The sequence below is a fragment of the Pseudophryne corroboree genome, chromosome 11 (assembly GCF_028390025.1).
Source record: "Pseudophryne corroboree isolate aPseCor3 chromosome 11, aPseCor3.hap2, whole genome shotgun sequence".
Lineage (NCBI taxonomy): Eukaryota > Metazoa > Chordata > Amphibia > Anura > Myobatrachidae > Pseudophryne > Pseudophryne corroboree.
Genome location: NC_086454.1, coordinates 78677147 through 78692842, shown reverse-complemented (window position 1 = coordinate 78692842; position 15696 = coordinate 78677147). Strand labels below are relative to the sequence as shown.

General features: G+C 41.1%; 1 protein-coding gene across 10 annotated transcripts in view; it reads left to right on the top strand.

Moving 5' to 3' along the window:
• DCDC1 (doublecortin domain containing 1) overlaps positions 1–15696 on the top strand; it is a 962215-nt gene that overhangs the window by 116581 nt on the left and 829938 nt on the right. For 5 of the 10 annotated variants that reach the window (XM_063944436.1, XM_063944437.1, XM_063944434.1 and 2 more), the window contains 5 exons: positions 542–648; positions 2771–2958; positions 9205–9471; positions 11609–11756; positions 14817–14979. In XM_063944436.1, the coding sequence (XP_063800506.1) occupies positions 2774–2958; positions 9205–9471; positions 11609–11756; positions 14817–14979 (763 nt within the window). In that variant the 5' untranslated portion in view covers positions 542–648; positions 2771–2773. Of the gene's footprint in view, positions 1–541; positions 649–2770; positions 2959–6930; positions 6987–7049; positions 7154–9204; positions 9472–11608; positions 11757–14816; positions 14980–15696 lie in introns of those variants that run through there. The other 5 variants (XM_063944440.1, XM_063944438.1, XM_063944439.1 and 2 more) reach the window with 3 other exon arrangements.

Here is a 15696-nt window from a genome sequence, read left to right as displayed (position 1 = left end):
GCCAACATTCACAACAGATACAATTGTCCTAAAACTATTACAGTATTATAGGAGACCATAGGTTGAACTAGATGGACAAATTGTCTTTTTTCAACCTCAGAAACTATGTTACTATGTAACTTGTTTAGGAAATATAATGTAACTGTGGTATGATGCAAGAAAAAGCTGTAGATACTATGGGGGTAATTCCAAGTTGATCGCAGCAGGAAATTTTTTAGCAGTTGGGCAAAACCATGTGCACTGCAGGGGAGGCAGATATAACATGTGCAGAGAGAGATAGATTTGCGTGTGGTGAGTTCAATCTGCAATCTAAATTGCAGTGTAAAAATAAAGCAGCCAGTATTTACCCTGCACAGAAACAAAATAACCCACCCAAATCTAACTCTCTCTGCAAATGTTATATCTGCCCCCCCTGCACCGCACATGGTTTTGCCCAACTGCTAAAAAATTTCCTGCTGCGATCAACTTGGAATTACCCCCTATAGCAGCACCGTTGCTAAGGACTAGGCGATTGACTTGACTAACTAAACTTTTTACTCAGATACGTTGCAACATCATGACATTATAGTGCGCTTGCACTGATAGGCTACAGCATCTCAGGGGCTCTGTGACGTAGTCCCAAGCAAGGAGCACGGACCAAAAGGCAAGGTAATGTTTCTGCCACTAAGAGAGAGAGGAATCACCCCATCCTATCCCACACGCTTCTTATATAACTCAAAAGCTAATTTATCATATACTGTCTACACCTAAAAGCCATATTGTGGTGCAATGGACAAAAGCTGCTCCTCTCTCGTTGACAGTGATGATCAGTACAGTTTTGTCCATCTATAGAGGCAAGAGAATTACTTCTGTAATATGTGATACCTCATCCAATTTAATAAAAATTTGCAGACTAACCGCTGTCAGGCCGAACTTCGTTTTGTCTTGCATCAGTAATTTTCTGTTTCTATGGGTTTTCTTTATGCTGTTTTTGCTACTTCTCTCACGTGACATTTACTTACTGTCGCATATGACACTTCCACTTCCCTCTCTTTTGCTATTTGTATTCTTTTATTATTCTTTTATTATCTGTGCTATGTAAACGATGCTCTAAAAAAAAACAATTAACAGTTTAAAAAAAAAAAAGGACTTTTATGGCTAGGATTAATAAAAAGCACATATACTTGCTTTAAGTGCGTCAGGATCACAATTAAAACACAGAGGCCCTCATTCAGTTTGGATCGCAAAACGCTATCCAACTGCAAAAAAATGACGAAGACGATGCGGGCGCCCACAGTGAATGCAAACACCTCTGCCTGTCAATCAGGCAGAGGCGTTCACGGGGCGGGAGGGGATGGCAGCACTCCGTTTCCTAGGCGGAGGGTTACAGGGGCGGCGTCTGGGAAACGTAGGTGGCGGCAGATGACCGGGGGCGTGGCATGGGCGTGATCAGGGAGGCTGCGCGATATCACACACAGCCACTGCGATCACAAAGATGGCGGCGGACCTCCTGCTGTCGGAGCCAGGCTGCACCAGCAGGAGGCCTCAAGAAATTCTGCGATCACGCTGAAATTGCGGTGCGACCGCAATTTCAATGTGGTCGTAGGGGAGAGGCGGCTGGTAGCATACTGGACGGCCTTGCCCTGCGTTGGGCGGACCCCAGAATGCGATCAAAAGCATTGCAAATTCTGCAAATAAGCAGAATTTGCAATCCTTACTGAATGAGGTCCAGAATACCCTAATCGTTAGCAAAAAAAAACTAGCATAACCCAGCCTGAGTAATTAGCCAGTGCACGCAGGGAACACGTCGTAGTTTATGCAATTTCTCTACATGTCAAGATGTGTGTGTGTACTTTATTGTACTAAATGGACATCAAGATCAACTGTACACGTTTTATGAATCACTAATAAATATATAATTACTGCTTGCTATTGGAATGACTGATAGCTAATAGAAACTGTGCCAAAAAGATATCTGTTCTTCTGTGCCAAAAAGATATCTGTTCTTGTATTTCCCGTAAAGCCATCCCTGGCATTAACCTGTGGGTACCCCATAGGTTAAAATCTTTAGGTTGCTTAGTCAGACGGTGCCTCTAACCTGGCGAGTGCCATCCTCACCAACTAGTGGTTAAGGGCCTGTACACAGTGGTTGATCTATATTGGGAATAGGGGCCCCTGGGTCCAGAGGGGCCACATCTGACACCCTGCACCCATTTCTTCAATATGTACCTCTCCAGAGTCCCACATTGGCAGCACTGCACAAATCCCCAGTAAAATGATGGTTTTCCCTGAGTTTTGAGCATGTACAGTAGGACAATCACAGGGAAAATGGCCGCTGCACCATTTTCCAGGAGACCAGTGCCAGATTCTACTAGCACTCATTGCTGCGCTGCCAGCTAGAGAAGAGGGGACCAGGACGAAGACTGTATAAAACTTGGAGAAGTGATAAAGCAGTGATTAGTGCAAGGTGATAACGCACCATCCAATCAGCTCCAATATGTAAATTGACAGTTAGGAGCTGACTGGCTGGTGCGTTATCACCTTGCACTTATCACCGCTTTATCACTTCTTTTTCCCTTCTCCAGGCTTGATACATCTGCCCCAAAGTTTGTTCCCAGTAGAATGTATTGCATGTCTGACGACTCCATAGACAAGCATGAGCATTTATATTGAGAGTCAGAATTTCTTACATTAAGAATTAGTTCTTTATAAAGTAACTTTCAATTATTTTCACTAATATTGTGACCTTCAGGCTGTAGAGTTATTTTAATATATTTAGATTTCATTGCAGACAATGGCTGGCCACAAAGAGCTGCTAAGTGCTTTCTCGGTTGGGAGGCGATTGTCTGCCCATTCTCTACACAGCACTTACATCTCATCAACCGCACGGTCACAGCCAAGTAGCCTGGAAGATCGCATTGTTGGAGAGTACCTGGACAAGCTTGAAAGACCCATGACAGCACACCAGTTTTTACCCCGGTAAGAAAATGTCATATCTGCTCAACAGTGGTTTAGTAAATATATATAGCTCTTAAATTGACCTGTCATCTTCACCAAAATACAGTTAGAGCTCCACACAATGATGTGTCTAACTGAGGGTTTATTAAGAATATAAAGACTATATTTTCAGTTTTGCTTCAGTTCCTAATTGTACAGTGGAACAGCGAAAATAAAAGTGGAACACCCCCACCGGCCCATTCACACCCAGGGGATCATTCCGACCCGTTCGCACGCAGCGGTTCTTCGCTGCGGTGCGAACGGGTCTGGAATACGCATGCTGTGCACGCGCGACGTTGCCCGGCTACAGAGGTCGCCGGGCAACAATGCTTACAGAGAAGAAATCGGTCGCAGCGGCGACTTTAAAGAAGATGGACAGCAAGAGGGCGTTCCGGGACGTCAACCTACCGTTTGCTGCCGTTTTCAGGGAGTGGTAAGCAAAACGCAGGCGTGTCCAGGCAAACGGAGGGCGGAGGAATTACGTCAAAGCCGGGCCCATCATCGCTGGATCCATCGCACAGGGTAAGTAGGTCCAGGGCTGGTCTTGTTTTGAGTGAAACTTTTTTAGCATAGCAGGGCTGCACAAGCGAACGCATCCCTGCTATGCTAAAGTACACTCCCCCATAGACGGAGATTAGTTGATCGCACCAGCAGCAAAAAGTTGCTTGGTGCGATCAACTCGGAATGAGGGCCCCTAAGCACTACACCCATAGTAAGCAAGCAAGATCATTTCCACACATAAACACTGCCCCATTGATCTGTACAAAACTGCAGTTTAGGTGGAATACATAAATATTATGGGGTATATGTAATTGCGGTCGAATTCCAGCTGGAATTCGACCGTTTTTTAATTCGACACAATTCGACAGTCAGATACCCTGCCGCCGAGACCCAAATTCGACATATTCAATAAAAAACGTATTCGACAGTCCCGATGTCGAAAAACAAACCAATTGACGATGGCTGTGCGTCCTGGATTCGACTGTTTGGACGGCACAAAGTGTTTAAAAAATCCAGAAAAAAATTGCGTGGGGTCCCCCCTCCTAAGCATAACCAGCCTCGGGCTCTTTGAGGCGGTCCTGGTTGTAAAAATACGGGGGGAAAATTGACAGGGGATCCCCCGTATTTCTACAACCAGCACCGGGCTCTGCGTCCGGTCCTGGTGCAAATAATACGGGGGACAAAAAGCGTAGGGGTCCCCCGTATTTTTAACACCAGCACCAGGCTCCACTAGTCAGAGAGATAATGCCACAGCCGGGGGACACTTTTATATCGGTCCCTGCGGCCCTGGCATTAAATCACTAACTAGTCACCCCTGGCCGGGGTACCCTGGTGGAGTGGGGACCCCTTAAATCAAGGGGTCCCCCCCCCCCCCCCCCGCATGCTGGTACTTGTGGTTCTCCAAGTACCAGCTTGCGGGGGAGGCTTGCTGAGACTTGTAGTTCTGCTACAAAAAACAATATTCTTTTATTTGACACAAGGCTATCAGCCCCCCATCCGCAGCCCTTGGATGGGGGGGGGGGACAGCCTCGGGCTTCACCCCTGGCCCTTGGGTGGCTGGAGGGGGGGGACCCCTTGATTTAAGGGGTCCCCACTCCTCCAGGGTACCCTGGCCAGGGGTGACTAGTTGGGGATTTAATGCCACGGACGCAGGGACCGGTATAAAAGTGTCCCCCGGCTGTGGCATTATCTCTCCAGCTAGTGGAGCCCGGTGCTGGTGTTGAAAATACGGGGGACCCCTACGTCTTTTGTCCCCCGTATTTTTTGCACCAGGACCGGACGCAGAGCCTGGTGCTGGTTGTAAAAATACGGGGGATCCCCTGTCAAATTTCCCCCCGTATTTTTACAACCAGGACCGGCTCGAAGAGCCCGAGGCTGGTTATGCTTAGGAGGGGGGACCCCACGCATTTTTTTTCTTGATTTTTAACCCATTCCCACCCCTTCCCACTGAAAAACATGCTCTGATCTCTCCATATTATTTTAGTCAGTAAAAAAAAAATATATTCTTTTAAAAAATATATTAAATAATACTTGTGGCTCCTAATAGACAAACCAAGTAGATAATCCCTTCTAATATAAATAGATATGCCATTAGCAACAAAAAAAACACACAAAAAAAACATGTTTTTAACATTTTTTATTAGATTCCGCCAGCAAAATGAATCGGACTTAAATTGACGAAATGACTGTCGAAAAGCACTGTTGTCGAATCGACATTCTTCAATTAAATATACTTTTGTCGAAAAGCCGCATTTTTACCATTGCAGACATGTCGAATTTGACAACTGTCGAATTTCAAAAAGTCGAATCTGAAACGGACGTTTTTTGTCGAAAAGTACTGTATTGCATTGTCGAATCTTTTTTTTGTGTCGAAAATGCCCCGTTTTTCGACATTTGCGGCAATTCGACCGCAATTGCATTTACCTATAGGATTTTGCTTTCTTCCGTTATACAGTATGTTTTCTTTTTTAGGTTTATAGTTTCTAATGTATTTTAAAGGGAACATTAACATTTCCCCCAGTTTATGGTACATTATATATTTATTTTAAATGGGTAAAGTGTTGAGATGTTAAACATTATATAATTTACAGTATACCTGCCTATAAGACCTGATTCGGAGTGTCACACTATGCCGACATTCACACAAACGTCTTGTACCACGCATGCGCCCTTATGAGCTAACAGATTTGGACTGATGCATGATGGAGTGTACTGGAATTGTATGGGGCATTTCTGGGTGGATACTGGGAGGTAACAGAGGGTTGGATAATTGGACCAATGAAAATGTAGGGGCATATGTACTGTATCAAAACTTGGGGAGAGGTAAAGTACCAACCAATCAGCTCCTCGCTGCAGTGTATGGACTATGGGGGTCATTCTGAGTTGATCGCTCGCTAGGTACTTTTTGCAGCCGTGCAAACACATAGTCGCCACCCACTGGGGTGTGTATTTTAGCTTTGCAAGTGTGCGAACGCCTTTGCAGCCAAGCGGTACAAAAACAGTTTGTGTAGTTTCTAAGTAGGTCTGAACTCACTCAGCCACTGCGATCACTTCAGCCTGTCCGGTCCTGGAATTGACGTCAGACACCCGCCCTGCAAACGCCTGGACACGCCTGCGTTTTTCCAACCACTCCCTGAAAATGGTCAGTCAACACCCACAAACGCCTTCTTCCTGTCAATCTTCTTGCAATCGGCTGTGCAAATGGATTCTTCATTAAATCCATCACCAGAAACGATCCGCTTTGTACCCATACGACGCCCATGCGTAGTGCATACGCATGCGCAGTAGTGACCTGATCACTGCGCTGCGAAAAACAGCAGCGTGCGATCAGGTCGGAATGACCCCCTATGTTTGAAAAACATCAGGAGTGGATTGGTTGGTGCTATATCTCTCTCAAAGCTTTGATACATATGCCCTGTAGTGTCTGACGGAAGTGTCGCCGACATGTCACTGATAGTGGTTGTATACACAGGCGCACAGCCTCTGACATAGAGCGTGTACTCAGGCGGAGAAGCTGCATCTGCCTTAGGGATGGTGGAAGTTACAAGGGTGCCTTTAAAGAGGCACCAGATGATGATGCAGATGGTAATGCTGCAAATGGGAGTCTCTGTACTTGTACTTTTCAGACGCATGGTTGTACACCAGGAAAGCTTAGTTTAAGATTTTACGGAAGGGTGCTAGCCTTTTTATAACCAAGTGGCATCTTGCTAGAAGTGATTTCAGATAAATGGATTAGTATATGGATTAGACTGCTGTAATCAATGCTACCTACCTTTGGCTACCATCAGAGGCGGAAGATAGCATTGCCGATATTCGTAGCGGCCTAACCCGTTGCCGCCACCAGTCATCCCACAAGCTGGAAGAGGGTGAACTGGACATGCCACTCCCTTGGATTTGCAACCTGGGTGGCAGGACACCCCCGTAGCAGCTAAAATATGTTTTCCTTCATTGTAGGACATGGGCGTACCAAAAGTCACAATCATGCAGAACGCCATTGTTATTCTAAGCAGGTATATAACACCAGTAAAAGTAACATCAATGTAATTGTAGAAACACACTTGTCTACTTTCCAGGATGTCCGTGAAACGTCCGAATTTCAGGTAGTTCTCCCAGAATTTTCAGCTTTGATCCAGTTTCCAGATCCGATGTGCTGTGTGGGAAGCAGGGCCATGATGACGTGAGTCATGGCATCACCCCCCCTCTTATTTGCCCCTTAGACTTTCCCTCCAGGGAGGAGTTTGAAAAAGCAAACAAGAACTGAACTACTAGGGGGGAGTTCAATTAGGTAGGAGTTTGATCCCGCAAGGTGAAGTCCCATTGCTAATTACATTTGCAGTACAATTCCAAACTCACCTGTTTTTGTTTACACCCCCCTGAGCAGGTGCAAAATGTAGGGAAATCTCTGTTTAAGGTAAAAAATGGTGGGACCTCAGAACCCTGTGGACCCCCCCCCCCCCCCAATAACTAATTACACATTTGGAAATTTATATATGTACATGTCATTTTTGGGGTGAAAATAAAAATTGCCTCATGTAACCCCAAAATCAACGTTTACATTAGTTTATAAACCCCAAAATTAACAAAAGTATTTATTTCAATGAAAAATCTACAGTTATAATTTTTTTTGTAATAAATGTTTTTGTTTTGTTTTTTAAAGTGGCTTCAAATTACTCTCAAACCACCTTTTTATTCTACTGGAGTCCTGATATGAAAGCGCTATGGAGTGTTTCGGCATTAAATATATGAATTCAAATAATTTTTTCAATTATTAGTAAAGCACAATCCTTGGATTCAACAGTAGTGATTAATTGGTAAAAAATATGAACTAATGTGTTTTTTTTTATAATGGTGGTTTGTTATTAATAAACAAACACCCATTAAAAAGACAGATCACTTTTTTTTGTGCCTCTGATAGTTTGTTAGGCTATTGCATGAGGACACAATTGTGTAAATATAGACTGACGTTAATGGTAGAAGCACTTTGCATGTGCCTTGGTTTGCAATCTAGATTGTGGATAATTACAAGCCATTAATATCCTAATGTTTCTGTAATTGAAAAGAAAAGGTTTGACATTGAACACTGTGCTAGAAAAAAGTAACAATGGGTACGACTCAGAGGCAACCATTGTTTCCCTGCTGGTGAAACTGCATCCAGTGACACTGCTACCGAATGTTACGGTGTGTTTTATACAGTGTTTAGTAGTGTTTACATTCGGTTGAGTGGCAGGCTGGCGCACTTCTGACAGGGAGAAAATTCAGTATATTGACCCAGTTATTAAGCCATTAGTTACCTTCATGTTTGTCTGATAGCCTTGTGTCTGGGAGCAAATTAATTTTCTAGGACTGGAGAAAGCCATTTGCTCGAGAGTTAGCTAGTCGCTAAAAACAATTCTGGCTTTACCCTTTTCCCGAACCTTGTAATATAGAGAAGCACCACCATTGCTGCTGAGGGACAGAACAGGGCAGCGTGCTGGACAGATTGAGGGGTACATTTACTAAGCAGTGATAAGAACGGAGAAGTGAGCCAGTGGAAAAGTGCCCATGGCAACCAATCAGCACTGAAGTAACATCTATAATTTGCATACTATAAAATGATACAGAGCTGCTGGTTGGTTGATGGGGAAATTTCTCCACTGGCTCACTTCTCCGCTCTTATCACTGCTTAGTAAATGTACCCCTTAGTCAAATATTAGTACATGGCTTATTTCCCCTATTCAGTTTAGCCTAGTATTCAGGGATGACATGAAGTGAGATGAGCAGCTAACCTTAGGATTTTAGAATGCAAAGCTAGTAAGTCATGAAGTATTTCATGGCACGCCTTGCAGCAACGTAGCTGGTGATTGGCCAGTGAACGGTGCAATGTATAAAATAAAATCCCTTCAACGTCATGTATTCCCTCTCTCCATCACTCTCCAGTGATTGGTGCAGCGCCCGCACCAATCACTGATCAATCGTTGCAGATCTTGCCTCAAATTATTTTGAGGTGATGAGTGACAACATAGAACAACCCAGACCAAATAAAATGTGTTTTGGTTTAGTTTTTTTATGGGAGGGAGTTGGGGGGGGGGGGAGGTAAGGTGGAATTCTGCACTCTTCATGGCTTGGGGGAGCCCCCGGGCAGCATGAGGGCCAAGAACAGTTACACAAGTTTTCAGAAATCGCAATCTCAGACAGTGGATTAACTTTCTCCGTGCCAATTATTATCTGTTGTCCTTTTATTTTCCATAGAGATTATAAAACCCCATATGCCAAGAGTTCAGCCAGACGTTGCAAATACGGTGATGCACCTACGTTTGGCCCAGCCTCTCCTCACTCTGTGCGTGTATCAGGAAGGTCAACACCTCAAGATTGTTCCTCACTTCAGAAAGCATCAGTTCAGCGCAGTAACGTGGTTTCACATGTCAACCTCAAGAAGTCAGACATCAGTGACGACTCCTGCTTCTCATCACAATCCAAGAGAAACAGGCCCGTCAGCGCTCCTCAGGGGCATCTTAGGTAATCAAACAAAAGCATTTCCTTGTCGCTTCCATCTCGCAGTGTTTCTGTGCCAAGAAATTACACATGTTAAGTAGAGTTCATTTGTTTGTATAACACTCATACTGTGGTCCTTCGTACAACATTTTATCTCTGGAACGCAATAAACACAATTACAGTTTTGTAACATTTCAGTTGCGCTGGACAAAAATAAATCTGAATATTTTAAAATGTATTTTATCAGGAAGAAATCCAGTTCTTGTGGTGATTCCCATTGCGTTGATGCAAAATAATGTTTTCCTTAGTTAAACAAGGGGACATGCTGTCCTGTTGCTGTAAAACGCTGGACCCAGTAGGCGTTTCATTAATTTAATTCTAGTATTCAACTGGTCCATAGTGAACTTGTAGGCTGCATTGTCAGCCATTTTGTCCCTTAGTCACATCACTATATCTCAGTAAAGTGATAGCCCACATCCTCATGAATATTAGTTCAGCCATTTTGTCTCTCAGTGATGTCATTGGTTCTTAGTAAAATGCTAGACCGCATCCTTCATGAATGTTAGTTCAGCCATTTTGTCCCTTAGTGATGTCATTGGCATTTAGTGAAATGATAGCCCACATCCTCATGAATGTTAGTTCAGCCATTTTGTCCCTTAGTGATGTCATTGGCATTTAGTGAAATGATAGCCCACATCCTCATGAATGTGAGTTCAGCCATTTTGTCTCTCAGTAATGTCTGTGGTTCAAAGCAAAATTATAGCCCACATCCTCATGAATGTTACCTCAGCTTTCTGACTTGTATGTGACTGAAAGATGAACTTTAGTAAAGGCATAAAAATGTAAGTCATAATTTCCTATATGTTTGTGCTACATCCTTATTTCTAATACTAAAATGGCAAAACAAAATACTAGCTTTGACACCAGACTAAATCAAGTACTGTGCATGATCTCGAGTACAGCTGGAAACTGGGAGGTGACCTAAAGTCATTGCTAAAAGAGGAGTTGTCATGGGTTTGTATTATCATGCAGCAGCAATCTCTGTAGCAGCAGTGGGCATATCTTAAGAGAAAAAGGGCAACTCTGCGCCAGGCAGGGCAGCTCGAAGAGCCTTGTTGCGACAGATGGTGCTTCAGTGGTGGAGAGATTGGACAGAAGTACACAACAGGAATGCTTCTACTGGCATTTTCATGTATTCACATTTGAGAATACGTGAGTAATCACCGTGCATGAACTGCGTTCATCTCTTAATCAGACCCTATGTATATAAATAGCCCACTCTTGAGTATGTATTTTTGAGTCACATGTATCTCAAGATACGTCCAACTTAAAAGACAGCAGTATTTCAACAAGATTTTCAAATATGTGGTATAGTTTACTTATTAAACGTTATTTCTGTAGTACACACATACTCCTCAGCGCATTACGGTTTTCAGTTATTCACTTCAGTCCCTTCCCCAGTGGAGCTTACGATCATTATACCCCACCACATGGACACACATACACACGCGTGCATTTTCTTGTCAGAAGCCACCTAACCTACCAGTATGATTTTGAAGTATGCTAGGAAACCCAAGCACCCTGAAATCCGTGAGCATGTACACACCATCATGGAGAGAGAACACACAAACTCTAAAACGATAGTGCCTTGGTCAGGAACTGAACCCCTGACCTCAGGGCATTGGGGCAGCAATGCACGCCTATAATTACAACACTAATAAATCAAGTACTGGGGAAGCCCATCCAAAAACAGCGGCTGGATCGTGCTGTTCATGGTCATCGTTGGGTATCTTTACACTAAGCCTCCGAATAAGTGTTTCTTTCATTCACTGAAGACTCAATAGGTCGCCTCTCCAGGGCAGGTCTAAGCTTCAGTATACACTCCCTGACTGACACAGCTGATGCTTGTCTGCCTAGTATTGCCCCTCCAGCATAAGGTTCTGCACCTTTATAATATGCTAAATCCGGACACATTTTTTGTGTGCGTATGCTTAGTACGGAAATGTGACGATTTTATGCCCCACAAATGAACTTGCATGCAGCTCTATTTCTGTCTTATTTAATCTGCTTTTAGCAAGAGTTTACAGTTGTCATATAATTCACCGTGTATCTATGTAATATGTGACAGTGGTTCACCTATAACATGTTTTGACTTTGTCAGGTGTTCAGCGAGAAAGCATCACTTATACTCTGGCAGGGGAAGAGCAGTGCCTGTGTATAAACGGCAGCCCTGGGTTATTAGAGCCACAGCTTACAAAAATGGAAGCCACACTATGCCCGCTACAGTGTCTGCACCCACAATCCCACTGGTAACTATTGAACAGTTGTCCATAACATGTATTGTCCTGTATGTATTTGTACATTACACAATTGTTTCTTTGTTTTAACAGTAATATATTGATCTAAGATGCACAGAATATGTATGCATTAACTACATACCATAGTAGGTCAGAAATATGTGTACTAAGTCCTAACACATCTGTGGTATTTTCTGGTCATTACATACGTGTTGGCACTCTTCATAACCTCATATTATAGACGTGACAGTCGTTCTGCTTTAGAAACATTGATTTGTCACCAAGAGGGTGAACATGTCACACAAATATTTGTGCATCATTGAAAATCTCTTATAAGAAGTTAAAGTGTATGCAATGGGAATTATATGTGAACTATATTTTAATTGTAATATAAATCACTTCAAACACCATAATGTTACCATTATATTTTCTGTAACTGTTACATTACTTTACCATTGCTGTGTTAAAACAACAAAACATATTACATAATCATTAACCAATCACAGTGGTCACAATAAATAAAAACGTTTGGAACCACTAATTTGAAATTCATGGACAAGATATTGATATTGTATATTGGCATTTTGGGGTTTATGGTATTGAATTATGTATTGTCAGGAGAAAAAAATAATAGTAATAAAAAAATAAATATATATATATATATATATATACATATATATATATATATATTTATATGTATACATATATATTGATATGTGTGTATGTATGTATGTATGTATGTGTGTATATATATATATATATATATATATGTATTGAGAGGCAGATTCAGTTAGCTGCAGGTTGCCAACTGTAAAGTCTTGCATTAATTTTGCATACATATACTGTATATTATTGCAGGGTTTTTTTTTCATATTGGTATTTTTGCCAACTAAAACAGGACAACTTGTGCAGTACAATTAGGAACATCCAGTTGTGGTCTTCAGGGCGATATTGTGCGTTAATTCTTCAGTGTGCCTAAAGTGCATGAAATGGAGGGTAAATTATCCTGAACCCCAAACCCCAAAAACTCTCGTAGTGCCATATAAATAAAGGATAATTACACAATTGCTTGTGGACTATTTCAATAAATAATAATAATAATAATAATACTGTTAGAGGTCATTAGCAAAATATAAGATGATATTATAATGTGTTATCGGGTTGATCTTTACAACTTTTATTAACCACTTAAGTGGTATGCCCGGAAAACTTTCGGGGCCAGCTGCACTGCCGGCGCTGACCACCACCGCAGATTTCCATGCTATGTCACTTCTTAATTCCCTGAGGATCGCCAGCGCTGATTGCACGGCACCTGGGAATCAGCATAAACCATTACAGTGTTAAGCCCGCCCCCAGACTCTTATTGGCGGCGCTCGGGAGTCAGCGATAACGCTGGCGATCCCCACGGGCAATCCCTCTCTGCACTCCTCCCCTTTGCACTCCTCCCAATTTAAAAACACACCCTGGGAGGTGCGTTGTAAATAAAACAACCCACCACTGAAGCGGTTAAGGGAAGAAAAAATATTAACCAGCGTGTTTATTTCAGAAAATAAGGGTCTATAAATATCTCTGTTGTGATTTTCATACAAATTTGTAACATTTTGGGAAAAAAAGACTTGCAACTCCCACCTGCAAGCTCATTATACCCATTTTGCATCAATATATCACCTCAGCATGCATGTCCCACATCATTACACCCATTTTTATTATTTTACTATTTAAACACCTCTAAATACTTTTATTCATTGTGAGGTCCATTCCAGAGATGGTGCGCTATGTCCTGTCTTTTTTTTGCTTTTTTTTCATAGTTATCTGGCTGTGCCAACTAAAAGCCACAATTTATCCCACCGAATCCTGTGTTAACTTATGGGTGAAATCTAACAGAACAGCAAAAAGTATGGGATATAGTTAAATACAAATAATAGAATTATTGTGTGATGAACAGTCAAATAATTAAATGGAAATATTTTTAATTAAAGCCTGCAAAGCATACTCCCTTCACTGGTGCTGGGGTTATTCTTTATATTGCTAAGAATATGTATGCAACCCAAAATATCCCCTAACAATGTGTTTTAATTCACAAGTACACATAAGTAGTAAGAAAAAAACATATCCTTAGTATTTTTATGGCAATACCACGGTGCACTTCTGTCATATCTATGACTAACTAATATATACATACAAATAACATTCTAGGGTTTGTAAGTGGAGTGTAAATAAATGTCCAAAAATAGATATATCATCTAAACAATGTAAATTTAAATATGCTCTGATAATAGACAAAAGAACAAAAAAAAAATTTGGAAAATACTGTGGTTACAAACCCCCCCCCCCTAAAACAAAAAATAACATGATTGTAAACAATCAATAAACTGAGAAAATATGGGAAAAATAAGTATTGAGGGGTCATTATTATTATTATTATTAGGCTATATAATGTCAGGTCTTGTCTTCCTGTTGTAGCATATTTCATACTACGGTGTTTTAGGAGGTTAAATAACATTTTTGAGACCAACGTAATACTTCGATAATAAGTTTATGGTATTTTTAAACCATCTATTCATCATATCCCAGTAGAGATTTTTTTTATATATGTATGGGAGGTGAAATATCTACCAAACCTACATTATATATTTAGGCTAATCTTTTTTAATTGCACTATTCAAACGTGTATGTGCGTGTGTGTATATATATATATATATATATGTGTATATATACAAATATATACTGTATGTATATATTTCTCTCTCTCTCTCTCTCTCTCTCTCTCTCTCTCTCTCTCTCTATATATATATATATATATATATATATATATATGAGAGATGTGTAGATACATGTGTATATGTATATGCATCACAGATTAATAAATGCTGATATCCATAATAACTTATGCCACCTTTATTTGCATTTTAAATGTAAAATATTCCATATGAGCTACTGGTGCCAAAGAGGTTAATGGACTAGGTGTCATTTTCCAGTTCGGAATCTTTCATTCATTATCAATTTTCTGAATCAAATCTCACTCCATCCATGGTGGAATGGCATGCTCACTTACCTTTATATCTCCTGCAGCTGCTGGAGAGATGTACTATGAAGCTGAAACTAAACATGGCTGCACGGCGCGTATTTCTGCCAGACGGTACCGAGGCTTATGAACCTAAAGACATACCCCACGATGCTGATATTTATATCTCCACCGGAGAGCCTTTCACAGATCCTCTGAAAAATATTAAAGGTACAAGAAAGAAGGAACGAAAGCGTATGGCTTTAGGGTATACAATTAAGAATGATTTTCACTCTGTCTTTTGCTTGGTTTAACAAAACTAATGTTTACTCATTTACAGCTCAGTAAGAGTATAATGTGCCTAATGAAAGACAAATCTACTGACAGACGCGTTTAGTGCCCTTCATTAGCATCCGTGCTTAATTTAATATAGATCTGAGTAGACATTAGGGAGCCTGCAGGAGGTGAAAACTATAAGAAATTAAATCACAGATTATTGAATTTACTGTTTAGTTTCAGTGACACCTAACAGACACAACCCATTAGGCACGCAATACCAGATACAGAAACGTCTCAAAATAAGGTAATTAATGTATTAACTTATGAGCATAAATGATTAAAACCTAAAATCTAACTTTCTAATATCAACACCAAAAAAGCTCTTGGCAGTAACCGTAGCAGCATAAATCATAATTTAATTGCATTTTGAGCACCTGATATCGTTCTGTAGTCCGCCTGTGCAAAGACAGTTATATTATAATAATTACTGATCAGAGCGTTATTGTCATTTTTCTTTAACTTTCGGTGTAAAACAGCAAAACAAAAGCGTTTAAGCAAGCGGTGATTATGAATGATGAATGATAAAATATTCAGTGAAGAAAAAATGACTAGTTTTGTTTAAAAATTATTCAGTATATATCATTAAGCACATTTAACACTGTAACATTA